General features: G+C 39.9%; 1 protein-coding gene across 2 annotated transcripts; it reads right to left on the minus strand.

The window, feature by feature from the left end:
* Positions 1-1604: 1604 nt before the first annotated feature.
* Positions 1605-20059, minus strand: chrna3 (cholinergic receptor, nicotinic, alpha 3). Of its 2 annotated transcripts, XM_084409208.1 has the most exons (7): positions 19918-20059; positions 19013-19158; positions 17776-17820; positions 15584-15693; positions 14215-14990; positions 12742-13025; positions 1605-2915 (listed from the first exon to the last, which is right to left on the minus strand). In XM_084409208.1, the coding sequence occupies exons 1-7, from the start codon at positions 19976-19978 to the stop codon at positions 2787-2789; spliced, it is 1551 nt and encodes a 516-aa protein (XP_084265334.1). In that variant the 5' UTR covers positions 19979-20059; the 3' UTR covers positions 1605-2786. The 2 variants fall into 2 exon arrangements, with proteins under 2 accessions (XP_084265334.1, XP_084265335.1); XM_084409209.1 differs by lacking the exon at positions 19918-20059 and having other exon boundaries at positions 17776-17857; positions 19013-19085.
* Between the last annotated feature and the right edge of the window lie 881 nt (positions 20060-20940).

Raw genomic sequence — 20940 nt, forward strand, 5'->3', positions numbered from 1 at the left:
TGTAGACCGCAAATCTGCAGGCCTCTTACACACAACTTGTGCACATGGCCTAAACTACCAAAAATGAGGGCAATAACTTTACAAGAATAGCCAAAGTTATTGAAAACATTGTACCATGGTTGATATTTCAACAGTTTTGAAGCATAGCAGGTGTCCATGTAAGCATCAAAAGAGCACCCAATTTCTATTATTGTAACGGCTTTAGTGTGTTCATTAATTACAACTATGTCAGGTGTATTTGGTAAGTGATTTATGGCAATTTCCAATGTAGCGCACTGTTCGTGTGGGGGGGAGAACCAGTCTGTCTTGATCTTTTCGTTACAATGGATTGTGGTAAGGTTGGCACTGTCTCTGAGCTCCTTCACTGAGAGTGCAACTATACGGTCGTGGCGTGCGATGTACAGTCCTGGGTAGGCAGAGCAGCCATTAAGGATGTGCGCGATCGTCTCTCTTTGCCGGCTGTGATGTTGCAGGCAGAACGGCTCATGTGCAGATGGAAACCATGTTGCTAAGTTGGACTTTGTTGGTAGTACCTGAAGACGAGCTTTAATTGTGAATCTGTAGATGTCATCTTGTAGGGCTGTGTTCTTCAGAACTGTGTGTGATACGTTATGGTCGGCACAGGGCAGGCAGGCCAGTTGTCCCTGTAGGCGTAGGCCTGTCCAGTGCTGTGTCATACGCAAATGGAAGTGATCGATTATTGTCCTTCTGATGTTTTGAGTGTCAAGGAGTTGGATGTTGTCGCCAGTTGTGATGATTGCCTCTGCGTTGATGGTTGAATCCGTGACAATGTTCTTATTAACTTCCGCCGACTGTCCTGCTGTGTTCCTCCAGTTCCTCCTCACACACACACACACACACACACACACACACACACACACACACACACACACACACACACACACACACACACACACACACACACACACACACACACACACACACACACACACTCCTCACACACACACAAACACTCATTGCTTTACTGAACACCAACCAATCATGGCTTTAGAATAGGCCTATAAACAGGTCAAAGGTCGAGTTTTAGGTTTTTCGGACTGTGTAATACCGTATTCACAACCACAAATGCTTACAGTAGAAAAAAAAAAAGTTTGGTTTCAATCTTGCTTTCACATTTACCGTGAATTTTTTAATATCTCTGTCAATTACTTTCAATCTTGTACAGAAATGTACTGAAAGAAGAGCTTTAGGTTTTGAATAACTGTGTGTAAATGATATATACAAAAATATATATTATGGCAAAGGTGCAGTGCAAGACAAATGTTTGCTTTTGAGATGTTTGTGATATTCTGAATGCAGTGCTTCATTTTGTGTTCTGTGTGCAATTCTTGGATTTGTGTGTAAAGTTTTGAGAAAAAAAGAGGCAAAGTTTTTTAAATGTGTGTAAACAGTTGAAAAAAAACCCTGTAAACTGAGAAACCCTTGAATTATCCTCGGTAGGGATGTGCATATGAAGATGTAATTCAATACAACACACACTGCTGCTATTATTAATAGGTTGCGTTAGAAAGATGTGGTCGATATCAATGCAGCCAAAGGCAGATATGAGTGTGAAATACATAATTCTCACAAGAACATCCTCGTTGACAGAAGAACAGATGATGTTCTCAGTGTTTCTTTATTTGCAGGATTGTTGGAAATGTGCATCAAAGATTTACATTATACATTAAGAATATATTAACATGTACAGTGAACAGGCAATTATTACATGTTGGGAAAACAACACGGGATTGCATTGATAGTTTTAGATACTGAATTACAACACATTTATTCACTGACTTTATCAGTAATGGCCAAGTCATATGGACTAGTTCCCTGGGACTTGCTCAAAGTAACCACTAGGTGGCGCTGAAAGTACGTGTGAACACAAAGAGATTTGACTTTTTCTAAGTCTATAAAAAAAATAAAATAAAAAAAAAGTCTGACAGGTTTTTTTGTTAGAATTTTTTTTTTTTTTTTTTTATGTAACAAAATGATCATAAATGACAAAAAACAGCAGCCATATCTCGAGTTGTCACATTTGAATACACTTTAAAGGGATAATAAATATATATATTAAAAAAACCCTGTATGCTGTTAATTTTCCCTGGAAGACCAAAGCAGAATCTCTGAGGAATCTTCACAGCTCGTTTCATCCCGAGGACACGGACCTCTAATGTCTCAGCATCCTCGATCCTCGCGCGCAGCTTCAGGTTTAGTCTGTTCATCGTGACACTGTTTAACACAGCACAAGTTGTACAGACTACCTGTATGCTATTTTGGTATGGAAACCCATTACCACAATAAAATAAAAAAATAAGACTTTTTATCTGGTAATTCTGATTTAAAATACAAAACACACAAAAACACAATTCTGAGAAAACAATCAGTAAAAAAAAAAAAAAAATCTGAATTGTCAGATAAAAAGTTATTTCATGGCGGAAACAAGTTCCCGTATTTTGCAGGTATATGAACTATGGAAAAATACTGAGAATTTTTCCGAATACAAAATTTCTGGAACCACAAAAGAAAAAATGAACAACTCGAGGGCAAATAAATGATTCTTTAAGACACTGTTTTTAGCCTTGTTTAAGGTGACAGGGTTGCATGCAGAGAAACCTTCCTAAAGTCCGTGATGTAGATCCATGATTTAACCCTCAGAGGTCCAGCAAACTGTCTTTTCATTCAGCTCTAAACGAAGCATGATATAAATATGTAAAAAATGCATTGCTAGGGTTGCTAAAATTAGATTCCGACTATCAAAATGTTGCGATGTAAAGTCTGCGTCACATGTCCTCGGCCAACAGGAGCGGCTGGAGAAAGAGTCCGGCCGTTCCCAGAATACACACCAGCACGAACACCCACAGGAAGATCCGGTCAATCACCATGGCAACATACTTCCAGTCATCCTGGACCTGCGGAGACCAGAGTCGGAAGAGCAGGACATTAAAGTCTGATGCATCATATTTGATAATCAAAACTCCAAGGCTTCTGGAAAACCTGTCGCACACAACCTCACAGTCCTTCTGTCGTCTGATGGATTCTTTAGACTTTTTGATCAAGTTAAAGTATTTTAGTATATTGTACCAAACATCCTCCTTCAGCTTGTGCTGCACGTGTCTTTCTGCTGTCAAAACTGCACTGTAAAAGTAAGAATAACTTTAATATTGTTAGTAATATTTCAACTGGACAGAAGCAACTGAGGTTTACTTGATTATCCATCATTTCTTATAAAAATCATGAGTATTTAAAATATGATCATCAGGCTTTTGAGGAATTAGTTCATCTCTCAATCATCATTGCATTATGTTTTAAAACTACAGAGCTTTGAACATAAAACTAAGCATTAAATATCATCTTACTGGCAAATATTGATATTTATATGCATTTTATGTCAGCATCTGCTGTAACTGTTATAAGGATCTCCTTGATTTACAAGCATCAGAGTTTCATATAAATATCAGCATCTGCACAAAAGTGCATATTGTTGCTCAGTTTGGGCTTTTGAATAAAACTTGTTTTTTTCCTCCATATTCTCACTTTATCAGACTATATGAGCCATAAAAGCCTGATGCATCAAATATGACACTCAACACAAAATGCATCTGTACATTTTTAGATTTTTTTTATTTTAAATATTGTCTAAAAAGTTCAATAAACTGACTATTATTCCATTTCATGTTCCAGTGGCTCAAACAATAAAACATGGTGTTAGTAGGGCTGCACAATTCATCAAATTTCTCATCGCGATTATGAGAACGGATCAAAGCCGTGATTACAAAAAAAGTCAACTTACATTATTCTACATGATTAAGAGGTGTGTTTAGAGCATGTGTGTGTGTGTTTAGAGCATGTGTGTGTTTAGAGCATGTGTGTTTAGAGCATGTGTGTGTGTGTTTAGAGCATGTGTGTGTTTAGAGCATGTGTGTGTGTGTTTAGAGCATGTGTGTGTGTGTTTAGAGCATGTGTGTTTAGAGCATGTGTGTGTGTGTTTAGAGCATGTGTGTGTGTGTTTAGAGCATGTGTGTTTAGAGCATGTGTGTGTGTGTTTAGAGCATGTGTGTGTTTAGAGCATGTGTGTTTAGAGCATGTGTGTTTAGAGCATGTGTGTGTGTGTTTAGAGCATGTGTGTTTAGAACATGCAGGTGTTTAGAGCATGTGTGTGTGTTTAGAGCATGTGTGTGTGTTTAGAGCATGTGTGTTTAGAACATGTGTGTGTGTGTTTAGAGCATGTGTGTTTAGAACATGTGTGTGTTTAGAGCATGTGTGTGTGTTTAGAGCATGTGTGTTTAGAGCATGTGTGTTTAGAGCATGTGTGTGTGTGTTTAGAGCATGTGTGTGTGTTTAGAGCATGTGTGTGTGTGTGTTTAGAGCATGTGTGTGTGTTTAGAGCATGTGTGTTTAGAGCATGTGTGTGTGTTTAGAGCATGTGTGTTTAGAGCATGTGTGTTTAGAGCATGTGTGTGTGTGTTTAGAGCATGTGTGTTTAGAACATGCGTGTGTTTAGAGCATGTGTGTGTGTTTAGAGCATGTGTGTGTGTGTTTAGAGCATGTGTGTGTGTGTTTAGAGCATGTGTGTTTAGAGCATGTGTGTGTGTGTGTGTTTAGAGCATGTGTGTGTGTGTTTAGAGCATGTGTGTTTAGAGCATGTGTGTGTGTGTGTTTAGAGCATGTGTGTGTGTGTGTTTAGAGCATGTGTGTGTGTTTAGAGCATGTGTGTTTAGAGCATGTGTGTGTGTGTTTAGAGCATGTGTGTTTAGAACATGCGTGTGTTTAGAGCATGTGTGTGTGTGTTTAGAGCATGTGTGTGTGTTTAGAGCATGTGTGTGTGTTTAGAGCATGTGTGTTTAGAGCATGTGTGTGTGTGTGTTTAGAGCATGTGTGTGTGTGTTTAGAGCATGTGTGTTTAGAGCATGTGTGTGTGTGTGTGTTTAGAGCATGTGTGTGTGTGTTTAGAGCATGTGTGTGTGTTTAGAGCATGTGTGTGTGTTTAGAGCATGTGTGTTTAGAGCATGTGTGTGTTTAGAGCATGTGTGTTTAGAGCATGTGTGTGTGTGTGTTTAGAGCATGTGTGTTTAGAACATGCGTGTGTTTAGAGCATGTGTGTGTGTGTGTTTAGAGCATGTGTGTGTGTTTAGAGCATGTGTGTGTGTTTAGAGCATGTGTGTTTAGAGCATGTGTGTTTAGAGCATGTGTGTGTTTAGAGCATGTGTGTTTAGAGCATGTGTGTGTGTGTTTAGAGCATGTGTGTTTAGAACATGTGTGTGTTTAGAGCATGTGTGTGTGTTTAGAGCATGTGTGTTTAGAGCATGTGTGTGTGTGTTTAGAGCATGTGTGTTTAGAGCATGTGTGTGTGTTTAGAGCATGTGTGTTTAGAGCATGTGTGTTTAGAGCATGTGTGTGTGTTTAGAGCATGTGTGTTTAGAGCATGTGTGTTTAGAGCATGTGTGTGTGTGTTTAGAGCATGTGTGTTTAGAACATGCGTGTGTTTAGAGCATGTGTGTGTGTTTAGAGCATGTGTGTGTGTGTTTAGAGCATGTGTGTGTGTGTTTAGAGCATGTGTGTTTAGAGCATGTGTGTGTGTGTGTTTAGAGCATGTGTGTGTGTGTTTAGAGCATGTGTGTTTAGAGCATGTGTGTGTGTGTGTTTAGAGCATGTGTGTGTGTGTGTTTAGAGCATGTGTGTGTGTTTAGAGCATGTGTGTGTGTTTAGAGCATGTGTGTTTAGAGCATGTGTGTTTAGAGCATGTGTGTGTGTGTTTAGAGCATGTGTGTTTAGAACATGTGTGTGTTTAGAGCATGTGTGTGTGTTTAGAGCATGTGTGTTTAGAGCATGTGTGTGTGTGTTTAGAGCATGTGTGTTTAGAGCATGTGTGTGTGTTTAGAGCATGTGTGTTTAGAGCATGTGTGTTTAGAGCATGTGTGTGTGTTTAGAGCATGTGTGTTTAGAGCATGTGTGTTTAGAGCATGTGTGTGTGTGTTTAGAGCATGTGTGTTTAGAACATGCGTGTGTTTAGAGCATGTGTGTGTGTTTAGAGCATGTGTGTGTGTGTTTAGAGCATGTGTGTGTGTGTTTAGAGCATGTGTGTTTAGAGCATGTGTGTGTGTGTGTTTAGAGCATGTGTGTGTGTGTTTAGAGCATGTGTGTTTAGAGCATGTGTGTGTGTGTGTTTAGAGCATGTGTGTGTGTGTGTTTAGAGCATGTGTGTGTGTTTAGAGCATGTGTGTGTGTTTAGAGCATGTGTGTTTAGAGCATGTGTGTGTGTGTTTAGAGCATGTGTGTTTAGAACATGCGTGTGTTTAGAGCATGTGTGTGTGTGTTTAGAGCATGTGTGTGTGTTTAGAGCATGTGTGTGTGTTTAGAGCATGTGTGTTTAGAGCATGTGTGTGTGTGTGTTTAGAGCATGTGTGTGTGTGTTTAGAGCATGTGTGTTTAGAGCATGTGTGTGTGTGTGTTTAGAGCATGTGTGTGTGTGTTTAGAGCATGTGTGTGTGTTTAGAGCATGTGTGTGTGTTTAGAGCATGTGTGTTTAGAGCATGTGTGTGTTTAGAGCATGTGTGTTTAGAGCATGTGTGTGTGTGTGTTTAGAGCATGTGTGTTTAGAACATGCGTGTGTTTAGAGCATGTGTGTGTGTGTTTAGAGCATGTGTGTGTTTAGAGCATGTGTGTTTAGAGCATGTGTGTGTGTGTGTTTAGAGCATGTGTGTTTAGAACATGTGTGTGTTTAGAGCATGTGTGTGTGTTTAGAGCATGTGTGTTTAGAGCATGTGTGTTTAGAGCATGTGTGTGTGTGTTTAGAGCATGTGTGTGTGTTTAGAGCATGTGTGTGTGTGTTTAGAGCATGTGTGTGTGTTTAGAGCATGTGTGTTTAGAGCATGTGTGTGTGTGTTTAGAGCATGTGTGTGTGTTTAGAGCATGTGTGTTTAGAGCATGTGTGTGTGTTTAGAGCATGTGTGTTTAGTGCATGTGTGTTTAGAGCATGTGTGTGTGTTTAGAGCATGTGTGTTTAGAGCATGTGTGTTTAGAGCATGTGTGTGTGTGTTTAGAGCATGTGTGTTTAGAACATGCGTGTGTTTAGAGCATGTGTGTGTGTTTAGAGCATGTGTGTGTGTGTTTAGAGCATGTGTGTGTGTGTTTAGAGCATGTGTGTTTAGAGCATGTGTGTGTGTGTGTTTAGAGCATGTGTGTGTGTGTTTAGAGCATGTGTGTTTAGAGCATGTGTGTGTGTGTGTGTGTGTTTAGAGCATGTGTGTGTGTGTGTTTAGAGCATGTGTGTGTGTTTAGAGCATGTGTGTGTGTTTAGAGCATGTGTGTTTAGAGCATGTGTGTGTGTGTTTAGAGCATGTGTGTTTAGAACATGCGTGTGTTTAGAGCATGTGTGTGTGTTTAGAGCATGTGTGTGTGTGTTTAGAGCATGTGTGTGTGTTTAGAGCATGTGTGTGTGTTTAGAGCATGTGTGTTTAGAGCATGTGTGTGTGTTTAGAGCATGTGTGTGTGTGTTTAGAGCATGTGTGTTTAGAGCATGTGTGTGTGTGTGTTTAGAGCATGTGTGTGTGTGTTTAGAGCATGTGTGTGTGTTTAGAGCATGTGTGTGTGTTTAGAGCATGTGTGTTTAGAGCATGTGTGTGTTTAGAGCATGTGTGTTTAGAGCATGTGTGTGTGTGTGTTTAGAGCATGTGTGTTTAGAACATGCGTGTGTTTAGAGCATGTGTGTGTGTGTTTAGAGCATGTGTGTGTGTTTAGAGCATGTGTGTGTGTGTTTAGAGCATGTGTGTTTAGAACATGCGTGTGTTTAGAGCATGTGTGTGTGTTTAGAGCATGTGTGTGTGTTTAGAGCATGTGTGTGTGTGTTTAGAGCATGTGTGTTTAGAGCATGTGTGTGTGTGTTTAGAGCATGTGTGTGTGTGTGTTTAGAGCATGTGTGTTTAGAGCATGTGTGTGTGTGTGTTTAGAGCATGTGTGTGTGTGTTTAGAGCATGTGTGTGTGTTTAGAGCATGTGTGTGTGTTTAGAGCATGTGTGTTTAGAGCATGTGTGTGTTTAGAGCATGTGTGTTTAGAGCATGTGTGTGTGTGTGTGTTTAGAGCATGTGTGTTTAGAACATGCGTGTGTTTAGAGCATGTGTGTGTGTGTTTAGAGCATGTGTGTGTGTTTAGAGCATGTGTGTGTGTTTAGAGCATGTGTGTTTAGAGCATGTGTGTTTAGAGCATGTGTGTGTTTAGAGCATGTGTGTTTAGAGCATGTGTGTGTGTGTTTAGAGCATGTGTGTTTAGAACATGTGTGTGTTTAGAGCATGTGTGTGTGTTTAGAGCATGTGTGTTTAGAGCATGTGTGTTTAGAGCATGTGTGTGTGTGTTTAGAGCATGTGTGTGTGTTTAGAGCATGTGTGTGTGTTTAGAGCATGTGTGTTTAGAGCATGTGTGTGTGTTTAGAGCATGTGTGTGTGTGTTTAGAGCATGTGTGTTTAGAACATGCGTGTGTTTAGAGCATGTGTGTGTGTTTAGAGCATGTGTGTGTGTTTAGAGCATGTGTGTGTGTTTAGAGCATGTGTGTGTGTTTAGAGCATGTGTGTTTAGAGCATGTGTGTGTGTGTGTTTAGAGCATGTGTGTGTGTTTAGAGCATGTGTGTGTGTTTAGAGCATGTGTGTTTAGAGCATGTGTGTGTGTGTTTAGAGCATGTGTGTTTAGAACATGCGTGTGTTTAGAGCATGTGTGTGTGTGTTTAGAGCATGTGTGTGTGTTTAGAGCATGTGTGTGTGTTTAGAGCATGTGTGTTTAGAGCATGTGTGTGTGTTTAGAGCATGTGTGTGTGTGTTTAGAGCATGTGTGTTTAGAGCATGTGTGTGTGTGTGTTTAGAGCATGTGTGTGTGTGTTTAGAGCATGTGTGTGTGTTTAGAGCATGTGTGTGTGTTTAGAGCATGTGTGTTTAGAGCATGTGTGTGTTTAGAGCATGTGTGTTTAGAGCATGTGTGTGTGTGTGTTTAGAGCATGTGTGTTTAGAACATGCGTGTGTTTAGAGCATGTGTGTGTGTGTTTAGAGCATGTGTGTGTGTTTAGAGCATGTGTGTGTGTTTAGAGCATGTGTGTTTAGAACATGCGTGTGTTTAGAGCATGTGTGTGTGTTTAGAGCATGTGTGTGTGTTTAGAGCATGTGTGTGTGTGTTTAGAGCATGTGTGTTTAGAGCATGTGTGTGTGTGTTTAGAGCATGTGTGTGTGTGTGTTTAGAGCATGTGTGTTTAGAGCATGTGTGTGTGTGTGTTTAGAGCATGTGTGTGTGTGTTTAGAGCATGTGTGTGTGTTTAGAGCATGTGTGTGTGTTTAGAGCATGTGTGTTTAGAGCATGTGTGTGTTTAGAGCATGTGTGTTTAGAGCATGTGTGTGTGTGTGTTTAGAGCATGTGTGTTTAGAACATGCGTGTGTTTAGAGCATGTGTGTGTGTGTTTAGAGCATGTGTGTGTGTTTAGAGCATGTGTGTGTGTTTAGAGCATGTGTGTTTAGAGCATGTGTGTGTGTGTGTGTGTTTAGAGCATGTGTGTGTGTTTAGAGCATGTGTGTGTTTAGAGCATGTGTGTTTAGAGCATGTGTGTGTGTTTAGAGCATGTGTGTTTAGAACATGTGTGTGTTTAGAGCATGTGTGTGTGTTTAGAGCATGTGTGTTTAGAGCATGTGTGTTTAGAGCATGTGTGTGTGTGTTTAGAGCATGTGTGTGTGTTTAGAGCATGTGTGTGTGTTTAGAGCATGTGTGTTTAGAGCATGTGTGTGTGTTTAGAGCATGTGTGTTTAGAGCATGTGTGTGTGTGTTTAGAGCATGTGTGTTTAGAACATGCGTGTGTTTAGAGCATGTGTGTGTGTTTAGAGCATGTGTGTGTGTTTAGAGCATGTGTGTTTAGAGCATGTGTGTGTGTTTAGAGCATGTGTGTGTGTTTAGAGCATGTGTGTGTGTTTAGAGCATGTGTGTGTGTTTAGAGCATGTGTGTTTAGAGCATGTGTGTGTGTTTAGAGCATGTGTGTTTAGAGCATGTGTGTGTGTTTAGAGCATGTGTGTTTAGAGCATGTGTGTGTGTTTAGAGCATGTGTGTTTAGAGCATGTGTGTGTGTTTAGAGCATGTGTGTTTAGAGCATGTTACGTTGTGAGAGGCAAATCACGATTACTTCAGAGAACCAGCACAACAGGAACTACCAGTGACGTTAGTGTCCGCTGAAATAAAGAGTCTCTCACCTCAGAATAACCGAGCTGAACTGTCAGTCGTTATCCTGCGCTAATAGCGCACACTCTTCAATTGCACACGCTGTATATCACTTCACTAAATATAAAGCACAAAAGAAAGTACGAGCATGTAACGTGGAAAGACTCTTAAGGCCCTTGCACACTGAGTCCGAAATTCACATCCGAAGTTTTCGCACGTTATAAAATAAATACGACCTCACGTTATGTCACTCACGCTTGCACACTGCCTCCGAAACTTTCGTCCGTCAAAAAAAAAATCTAATCAGGTTCGATTTTCTGCGTTTTTCGCGTCCGTAGCAAGCATTTTGAATGGTGTTTTGACAGTTTAGAGCCACCGAATCACGAATATTCACGAATACGGAAAAACACATGCGAAAATTTCGGACTATTATACCGGCGGGATAAATGACTCTTGCTCCCGACGCAAATCTAAAATGTGTTGGTCTGAAGTAGCTTCATTACTCATAGGTGTGGTTTGGGCGTAACGTGATATAAACCAATCAGAGCGTCATCTCACATTCCCTTTAAGAGCAGGCGTGCTTGTTCCATGGCGGATTGCTATTATAACGGCGGATTTGTCAGACGCACGACATGAGCGGTTCACAGCCGAGGAGACCGACGTTCTCGTCAGGGACGTTGGGGATGGAGAAACACACCCAAATTAACTTCGGTTAAACAGGCGTATGATAATTTGGGTAAATGTGTAAGCTAGATGTATGCTTTTATAATAAAATGTCTATCTATCTATCTATCTATCTATCTATCGTAATAATGTATGATTTGCAAAAATGATAACTGCTGTGTCTGTGTGTAGATGAGAGAAGGAGAGTGTATGCGCGTTGTGCACACGCTACATTGATTAAGGCCAAGCATGCGCCCTTAAAATAGCATATGAATAACATGCGCAACGCGCCACTGACTTTAAACTGTTTTTTTTTTCGGTCAGTGGGGCAATTGTTTTCTAAACCTGTAAAATAGCATGAGGGAACGTTTGCGCCGGAACACGCCTCCTCTTTGCGCTGAACCGCCCCAGGAGCGCAAGTGTATTTCTTAGTTAACCGACGTGCACCTGTGGAGGGAAAAGTCCGCTTTGCGCGGGTGCAAAATAGGAATGATACATGCGTCGGTGTACAAAGTCTATTGCGCTGGGTGCAAGATAGGGCCCTATGTGATGTGGGATGCCAGGTGTGGTGTGCTACATGGATGACGTGGTCGTGTTTGCTGAAAATAAAAATGAGCTGGAGCAAAGACTGAGAAATGTTTTTCAAAAATTCCAAGAACAGGGACTGACCTTGAATAAATAAAAATGTTTCTTTGGACTTAAGCAGATTGAGATTTTGGCTCATGTTGTCACAGCGGACGGAATAAAACCAGATCCACGAAAGGTTGAAGCAGTCTGTAACGCTCCCAGACCTTCATTCCTAGGCACTTGTGGATTTTTGATTATGTTTGTTCTCAATTATGCAAATCTGTCTGAGCCTCTCCGAAAACTGACCAGACAAGGACAAGAGTGGCAGTGGTCATCTGAAGCAGAAAATGCATTTAAAAGACTAGTGAGCCAGGCCTAGCATACTTCAACATAAATGCTCCAACAGTTGTGATCAGTGATGGAAGTCCAGTCGGACTTGGAGCAGTTTTGCTTCAGACACAAGAAGATGGAGCTAGGAAACACTTAACACTTTTAACAAAGCTGTTAAAATGAAGGGTAATTTGTTTTTGTGTAGTATTTAAGTTCTCTAATACTAACAAAGGGAGGGATGTAGTGTAGTGATGGTTGGGAAGAGAGGAGTGATCGCGAGAGTCAGGAGAGCGATCCTGGAGTTGAGAGAGTCGTTAATACAGTGGATATTAACAGCAATAAACACAAACAACACCACAACAATCCTATGTTTATTTATCAGTATTAGTCAAATTCTTAAAATGTATGTGTATGTTAAGTAAAGGGGGACAGTACTTGTGTGTGTGTGTGTGTCAACAATTTTTATGTGAACAAATTTATTATAATAGGCCTATATATATATATATATATACAGTAGTCAACATTTGAAGTGGATCAAAACAGTTCATCAAAGTAATACAATAATTTTGAACAATACCCGTTCATGTCTTTGGACAACTGTGATGAACTTTTTTGATCCACTTCAAATGTTGACTATATATATATCCTAATAAAGGGGGTCTTGGCTTGATGATCATGGGAAAATGTGGGTCCCATAGCCAAACCAGTTGAGAACCACTGGTATAAAGCTATTCAATGTATATTGTGATAATCGTAATTAATAATCGCAATCACAATTTCAAAGGACTAATCAACAATTATGATTTTTGTCATAATCGTGGAGCCGTAGGTGTTAGTGACGCAAGTTTGTTTAACTTCCATGGAATGCATTAAAATGATCCCTTTAATGAAATATAATGTCAAATGCATAAATGCAACTATTTCACAGGGTTAAAACAAGTCAAAGGACGCCTCGCTCGGCTGAATGACATGCTTCAGCTGCAGTTCTCTCACCTCCTTGGCCTCGTTCTGAAGCCTCATGTTCTCTGCGATATACTTGACGCTCTCGATGGCCTCTCGGACCCGCGGCGAGAGAGCCGACGCGCACAGAAACCCATCCGAGGACTGGGAGCTGGAACCGGGACTCGCTCCGGCGTCTTCTCCCGCTTCGCTGGTGCCGTGATGATTCCAGCAACACGTACATCTGCATTCTCCACGCAGAAACCCAGACGCCTCGGCCAGGTTGTGGAGCTCAGTGGAGCACAGGAGCAGATGAGGACGGCGAGCTTTGGTGGACCCTAGTGAAGGAAAGGTAGACTTTATTCTTCACCTACTGTCAGTAGGAGAGACACTTTCATCGCAAAGAATCAAAAGTTACATCCAGACATAAATACCATTTCTGCTTATCAATCTGTCATCCCTGAACATACAATATGCAAAAATCATTCTTTATGATTTACCAGTCAGATTTGTAACTGAGACAAGATGCTTCCCTTAATGACAAAAAAAGCAGGACTTATAGAATATATTCATCCCAGAATATATAACCCTACTTGTTTTTAATGTTTTTATGAAAGATCTGTATATTGACTGCATGATCATATCACCGTGTTATTCACCGACATTAAAGCTTGACGAGCCGTGCATTGAGTAACACTGCTGTATAGTATTTGAAATATATTCCCTTTTTCAAAAGTACATTGCAAATATACTAACAAAAATTGGTACTATCTTTAAATATCTTTAAAGTATATCAGCATCATGCTTTTGTCTGTTTTCACAATACAACTTTTAACACACTTTAAAATAAGTGTACTTTAGTACATTTTCTAAAAATATATTTTAGAAAAAAATTACTTAAAATGAAAATTCAGTTCATTTTTTTTACATAAAAACTTTAAACTTTACTTTAAAAAATATTTTAGGTATATTTTTAACTGTGTGCTGGAAATGATCATTGTAACAATGCATTGAAAGTATATATCAAAATACATTATAGTATACAACAGTATATTGTACAAAGTACAGCTAAGTAATATTTGTTTATTAATGTGCATTTGTTATTGAAGACAAAGTGCAATGTGTAGTATTTGGAATAAGCCAAAGGTATTACTGAGCATGTACTTTTTACTCAAATATAATACAATTATGGTATTTTGCTTGAATGTTTCGAAGACACTCGTAATGAATTTGTGATGTACTTGTAACTAAAATAAAGTACACTTTAGTATCACTAATCAAGCATGCGATTAGTCCCTGCACAGGCATATACTTAACGTATACTAAGTATACTTGAAGTTGTTCCAATTTAGCACACAAAAGTACACTAAAAGTTATGCTTTACTACAATTTAATTACAACTAAAATATACTTGGTACAAAATGAGTTGTTTCAAAATAGCACACTTCAATTGAACTAATCATTAACACACTTGAAGTATACTAATTTAGTCTGGCCGCAAGTATACTTAGCATATAAGTTTTTCACCAGGGGAAGCTGGAGCGTGAAGAGCACCGGGTCTCTCGGGTCTCTCGGGTCTCCCGGGTCTCTCCGGGTCTTTCCCAGGCCTCGTCATGAACATGACCCGCGGGAGCAAACCCAGGAAGACCCGCCTCACCCAACCCGGCATGGTGTGTGTCTTCGGCGTGCGGTAGTGCACGTTCAGCACGAACACCGTGATCACGATGGAGAGCGTGACGAAGATCATGGTGAACAGAAGGTACTCTCCGATCAGAGGGATGACGAGAGACGTGGACGGGATGGTCTCGGTGATCACCAGCAGGAACACCGTGAGCGAGAGCAGGACGGAGATGCACAGCGTGATCTTCTCGCCGCAGTCCGAGGGCAGGTAGAACACCAGGACCGTGAGGAAGGAGATGAGCAGACAGGGAATGATCATGTTGATGGTGTAGAACAGAGGCAGGCGGCGGATGTAGAGCGAGTACGTGATGTCCGTGTAGATCTCCTCGCAGCAGTTATACTTGATGTCGTGTTTGTATCCGGGCGCGTCGATGATCGTCCACTCTCCGCTTTCCCAGAAATCATTGAGGTTGACGGTGGATCCGATGAGCACCAGGTCGATCTTGGCCTTGTCGTAGGTCCACGAGCCGAACTTCATGGTGCAGTTCTGGTAGTCGAACGGGAAGTATGTGACGTCGATCTTGCAGGAGCTTTTAAAGATGGCCGGCGGGATCCAGGTCACGTCTCCGTTGTAGCGCAGAAGAGCTTTCGTTTTATCGTCCACCTGGAAATCTCCCACTGCACTGCGGTTTCGGAAACAGAGACACACCGTGAAGGACGAGGGCTGGCGCAGTATATCGCAATACTAAACTGCAACAACATGTATTGTGGATAGTTCACCCGAAATGAAAATTACTGTGTGAGAAAAAAATCAAGTTTTCAGAGTTTTAGTGTCAGAACTACATTAAACTACTATATATAATGTAGAATATAATGTAGAATAATGCAATGGGGGAATATTTGTGTGTCCTGATAATGCCAGATGTCTGATGTTACAGTATAAAGAGTCCTACATTATTTTAGTCGGTGACAGAGATCAAGCATATTCATCTACAATAATTCCGTTTTCATCTTCAGAATCATGAATATAGTTATTCTGGCGTCTCTATTGTCCTGTGCTCTGGGTTTCAGCACCAAGTCCAAGACTATTCATTTACACACACAATGTAATATCAAATTTAGCATTTTAATCAACAGTTATTCTTTTGTTAACCTTTCACCATAAGTCTTAGAGTATCGCAGTAATATCGTGAGTTCGTGATCATGAGGGTCTCGTTACACCCCTATGAAATCCGTAATAATGAAACGAGGAGCAGAACGGATCCGGCGCACTTACTTGTTGTACAACACAATGTCCGGCTTCCAAATCTTCTTGGAGGGAACACGGATAAACTCGACCCCTCCGAAATCCTTGGGATTCCACCTCAGCTTATAATCATTCCAAATCTATGGAGATTGGAAAGAGTTCAGAGGGGTTTTTTTATGCACACAATATCAGGAAATGTTCTCTCAAAGTTATGATCAAACGTTCTTCCAGTAACATTAATACAACAGTTCCCTGGTCTTTAATAACGTTCTCAAAACGTTAGAACAAAAACAGTATTTATACATCGTTCATGGAAGGTTTTTTCCTGAAACATTTTAGTTGGATCTTCATCTAACATTTTTGTTTCAGAACGTTCAGAGAACATTTAAAAGTGACGTTCCCATAATGATTGAAGAATGATACGATGGAATGTTTCATATAACCAAGAAAAAGCATGTTTTGAACATTTGAGAACATTATATTTGCATCAGACTAGTGTATAATGCTGATTTACATCAGGTATTCTAAGGCAATCACTAGATGTTCAGGAAGATCCTTGGCTATTTTCATGGCAAGTAACAAGTTGAAATAGTGTAAAATAGCTATTTAAAAACCTATATACAAGTTTTTTTTTAAAAGCATTTTAAATTCCTTCCCAAGTATTTGCTGAGTAATATCGTTTCCCAGGAGAACTTGAACCAGGAGAGTTTGCTGAAGGACTGCTGGGCTCTGGCCGAGGAATCGTTTGACATTAAGATATTAAGTGTGTTTCAAAGACATGGCTATAAGCCATCCTCTCATTTGTTATTCTCCAGGTCGTCTCAGAGCAACAGCGAAACCCTCTCTGCAGCAGAAAGGACATACAGTAATAAAAGACAAAGAAAAGGATCGTTTTATAGTTATTTCTATTGTCTAGGTCAGTTGCTAAAATATTTTGTAAGACTTGCCAGCCAGGAGAATGAACTATGCATTAAATTAGATTATCTTGACCATTCAAACGTTAATGACCGGCACGATTATCTCCAGAAGATTTAACATGAGGTCGATCTTGCTTAATTTGAGCTGGCCATCTTTGCTAGTTTTTTTCTTGGACAGAGATTTTTCAAAAATCCTCTTCGCATAATCACTCAACAAATTATGAGATGCACTTCCTTCATTTCTGGCAATCTTAAGCTGTGTTGTTTAAGTAGAGCATTTCCAGTCTTCATTTAATTAAAATATTAGACAATTAGACATCTGGGAATCAACATTACTGAGATCACAATCCTCTCATCATCGTGTCCTGGAGAACGCTTACTTCTTCATCTGGTGCGCTGTCTATGTAAACCATTATTAATCTTCTGACAGAAGGAGGAATTCTTATACAGAAACTTATAAAGCAGTAATAATGAGTTTGGACTAATATATTTCAAATGTAATAGTGCTTAGAATCATAATATAATTGAAAAATGTCTTGAAGAAATTCATTGCAACAATTTTTTGATTCTTTAAACACATTCAGAGTAAATGTAATCAATTTAAGTTCCGATTTTCTGCAATCACCAAATGAGCTAACATCATCTTCATCATCTTCATCATCGTCATCATCAGCCTTTTTTATGCCAATCTTCAAACTTTTATAGCACAATATTTAAGATGCACTTCAACACAAAGAAAATTTCCAAAGCTTTCAGAGCTCAAGCTCAACACTTTCCCAATCAACTCGGTTTCATGATACACAATCTTCAATGTTTTAAAGCGAGCCACAGAACACATTTGTCAGGAACTAGAATTTTAGGTTAATCATCATTAGGTAATCATAGTCATAGTTTTCGGCCAACTTTGCTTGTTGACATCACCGCTCACATCACCGACATCACCGATCTTTAAGACTCCAGCCTCTTTTCCTATTTCTTTCCTATGTTTTTCCTATTAATGCATGGTTTGTAAATCTAACACATTGTATTGCTGATCCTAAATGCATTATCAGTCTAAATCTGAATTATCTATAAAGTGGACAGACTTGACTTAATGGAACTTTTGAGCACCATTAACATGGGTTTGACCTATTATTATCTATTAAAAGGTCTGTTCATGATTCATATTTTACAGGAGAAGCTCACATCATTATTCCTCTACCGATCATTTTAAACAGTGACCCCAAAGACAGCGAATGAAACAGTGTTGAGTGATCTGAATGAATCACTGGCCATTGGATGAGCATGAATAAAGCATGAGCTTACATGTCTCAGCCAAAGATTGGTCTCCATAATCTGGTTCACCTCATCCTGTGGAAAGAGGAACAGAGAGTCTCAGAGAAATCACCTGCGGGGGATACAAGACGGCTCTAGATTAATATTTCAGAGCTTAAAGAAGACACATGCTGTCATGAGCAATCATTCTCCAGGCAAGTCTCACAGACGGGCTGTTCTTCGAGGAACACCTGAGTCCCTTCGCCTCGAGATGCTTCATGATGCACACGAGACCCCCAGCTGTCGGAGAACACATGCTGGACGCAGAGCAAATCATGTTTCCACAACATTGTTTTTAATGCGCACGACACTCACAATCAAAAGCTATGTTTCCATCCACCTATTTTAATGCACATTTTGGGATATTGCCTAAAAAATTATAAATGCACACGCACAATTGAGGCAGATCAGTTTTTAATCTGATAAGAAGTCACGCACATAAACTGCAATGGAAATACATTTACTGAATAAATCCCTGGATGTGCAACAGGAAACTCAGCCGAGGCTGTGATTGGATAACTGGACTAACCAGCGGACCAATCGCATCGCAGCATCTCAGATGTTGGTTTTGCGATATTTCAATATTGTGCACAAGTTAAATTTGCAACTTTGGATGGAAACACAAATAATGAAACCATTTTGATTTGTTGAAACTTAATTTATGACCAATAAAACTTGATACATCATCTATTACAATAGGAGCCAAAATGTTTCATCCAATCGAATGTCAAAATATAAACTCAGTGCACTAATGTTGCTGGCAGACGTCCTCTGCGATATAGCACTTAACTCATTCTTTGTTATTTGTGTTGTTGTTTGTGCTTCAAACCCAAAATGCATGAAATTTCCTCCCTAAAAACCTTAAAGCATAACAAACAGACATGATTGGATTCGCAGAAATTGTGAAAATGCCTCTTTTTTTGGCTAGCTCACTCCATTATACATTACAGACGCATCATCAAGCTGAATTACACGATCTAGAGAAAAGAAAGAACAAAGGAAAGACAGCTTGACAGGAACTGTATTAAAGTGAGATGTGGGGGTCACACTGCAGGTTAGATGAGGAGATTAAATCACGAGCTCGCTCACACTGACAGATTCATGCATGCCTGAGGTCAGAGGTCAAGGCTTCTGGAGTGAATAGCACTCGCTCTTTGAATTAGACGCAGACTCATCATGACTGATGGAAACTCTTCACTGAAAGACACTAGCAGAAGCAGACACTCACCACTTTGACTAGCTGTGACATGGACACCTCAAACTGAACCACGACCGGGTCGGACACGTTCTCCACTGGTCTGATGTACTGGTTATAACTGGAGAAGATGATGGAGAACAGCCTGTGCTCATGATCAGAGCTGGAGACCCCTGAATCTGGCCAGAGACAGACTTCATTACAGCACATGATGAGCCAGCAGAGGATGATGAACTACAGTGCTTTACTTGTAGGATCTGAGGCTGCTGAACACACACTACTCAACTACATTCATTTAGCAGATCTGACTCAAATGAGGAATGCAGCAAAGCGCTCGATGTTATGGAAGCAGTAACAAAGTTTCAAACATTATAGAAATCGTCTTGAAACCTTTATCTTGAAAATCATGTAATCCTGATTACAAGTAATCAAACGTTGTTAAAACTTCAGATTTGATTTGCAAATGCACGCATAAATATGTTTTGAATTTTACTAATGTTAAACTGCACTGTGAATAAAGAATACAGAATAATAATAATAATAATAATAATCTGATGATAAAGAAAGATAATTTTCCAGTTTAGTATCTTTATTGTGCCTAAAAGATGTTCCAAAAAAAAAAAAAAATACAATTTACCGCATACAGTGTGAAAGCATATTGGGGAATGTTGTCACAAAAAAGGTCACCGTGTATTTCGAGAAACTATTTTTCCTGCGAAAAGTGGAAATGTTTAATGGTTCAAAATCCAAACTACACGAAACACACACATGTTGGGCATTACGCTCAGTAAATAAGCTGACTCGTCTGTTGCCGTTCTCTGCTCATGTGCTCTCTTGGAAATTACACTTCAGTCGCTCATAGACAGCACAAAATATCCCAATAAACAGCAACAAGTATCCGAACATTCGGGTTAGGGCATTAGGGGTGTTTTACTCACCTGACAGAAGAAAAAATAGAAAGTAGCAAGAGTGGAAAAGTACGATCGCTTTGGCTTTCATTGTACAGTCCGGAGAATAATGCTGATAATAATCAGGAGAGTCCAGTGCGCGCGCAGCGTGAGCGCGCAGAGAGAGAGAGTGAGTGAGTGTGTGTGTGTGTGTGAGAGAGAGAGAGAGAGAGAGAGAGAGAGAGAGAGAGAGAGAGAGAGAGAGAGTGTGTGTGTGTGTGTGTGTGTGTGTGAGAGAGAGAGAGAGAGAGAGAGAGAGAGTATGTGTGTGTGTGTGTGTGTGTGAGAGAGAGAGAGAGAGAGAGAGAGAGAGAGAGAGAGAGAGAGAGAGAGAAAACAGCTGTCAGTCACTCTCCAGGATGGAAACGAGTTATTTCTTTGGGTGTAACTCCAGGTTTGTCCAGCATGGTAAAGATACTTGATTATATTCACCAGTAGTAATTATATTCGTTGAAACGAAAATGCGCGTTTTTAAAACTAAATTTAACTTGATATTGCATCTTAAAAACGCAAAGCATCAGACTATGACTTACAAGAGAAAGTACATGAGGATTTTATATAATTTTACCATGAAGAGCACATTTAATATTGAGAACGTTTTTATACCTCAGAGCAAATCCAACTAATATATTTGTCAAAAAACTTGGAATGGCTCTAATCCAACAGAAGATGATCCCGCAAAGCAAAGAATAGCTGAACACATAAAGCTAATCTCCTATAGCGGTGTCACAACTACATTACCTGGGTATTTTTCAAACCACTTTGCTCTCTGTCTCTGTCTAGTATTATATGAGATAACGTCCCTATCATAGTTATCCTAATGTTCTCCATCCTTGTGTTTCAAAGAGCTGCGGGAAATATAAAATCTCCTACACTTAAGAGTAACCGCTGGTAATTTGCACTGTATAAAAAGATGAGGTATTTTGCACTGTGAATGATGCATTGCAGTCTGTCTGGGTTAGATGACCCTCAAACACGGGATTCTGTCCAGAGATCTGCTATGGCCAACAGGTG

Source organism: Rutilus rutilus, assembly GCF_951802725.1.
Source record: "Rutilus rutilus genome assembly, chromosome: 5".
NCBI lineage: Eukaryota > Metazoa > Chordata > Actinopteri > Cypriniformes > Leuciscidae > Rutilus > Rutilus rutilus.

Excerpts from the sequence above, each read along its gene's own strand:
- chrna3 (XM_084409208.1), bottom strand. The coding sequence starts at position 19,978 with ATGAAAGCCAAAGCGATCGTACTTTTCCACTCTTGCTACTTTCTATTT. Across the intron at positions 15,694-17,775 it reads CCAATCTTTGGCTGAGACAT|ATTTGGAATGATTATAAGCT; the intron begins GTAAGCTCATGC and ends CAATCTCCATAG. Across the intron at positions 14,991-15,583 it reads GACATTGTGTTGTACAACAA|TGCAGTGGGAGATTTCCAGG; the intron begins GTAAGTGCGCCG and ends CCGAAACCGCAG.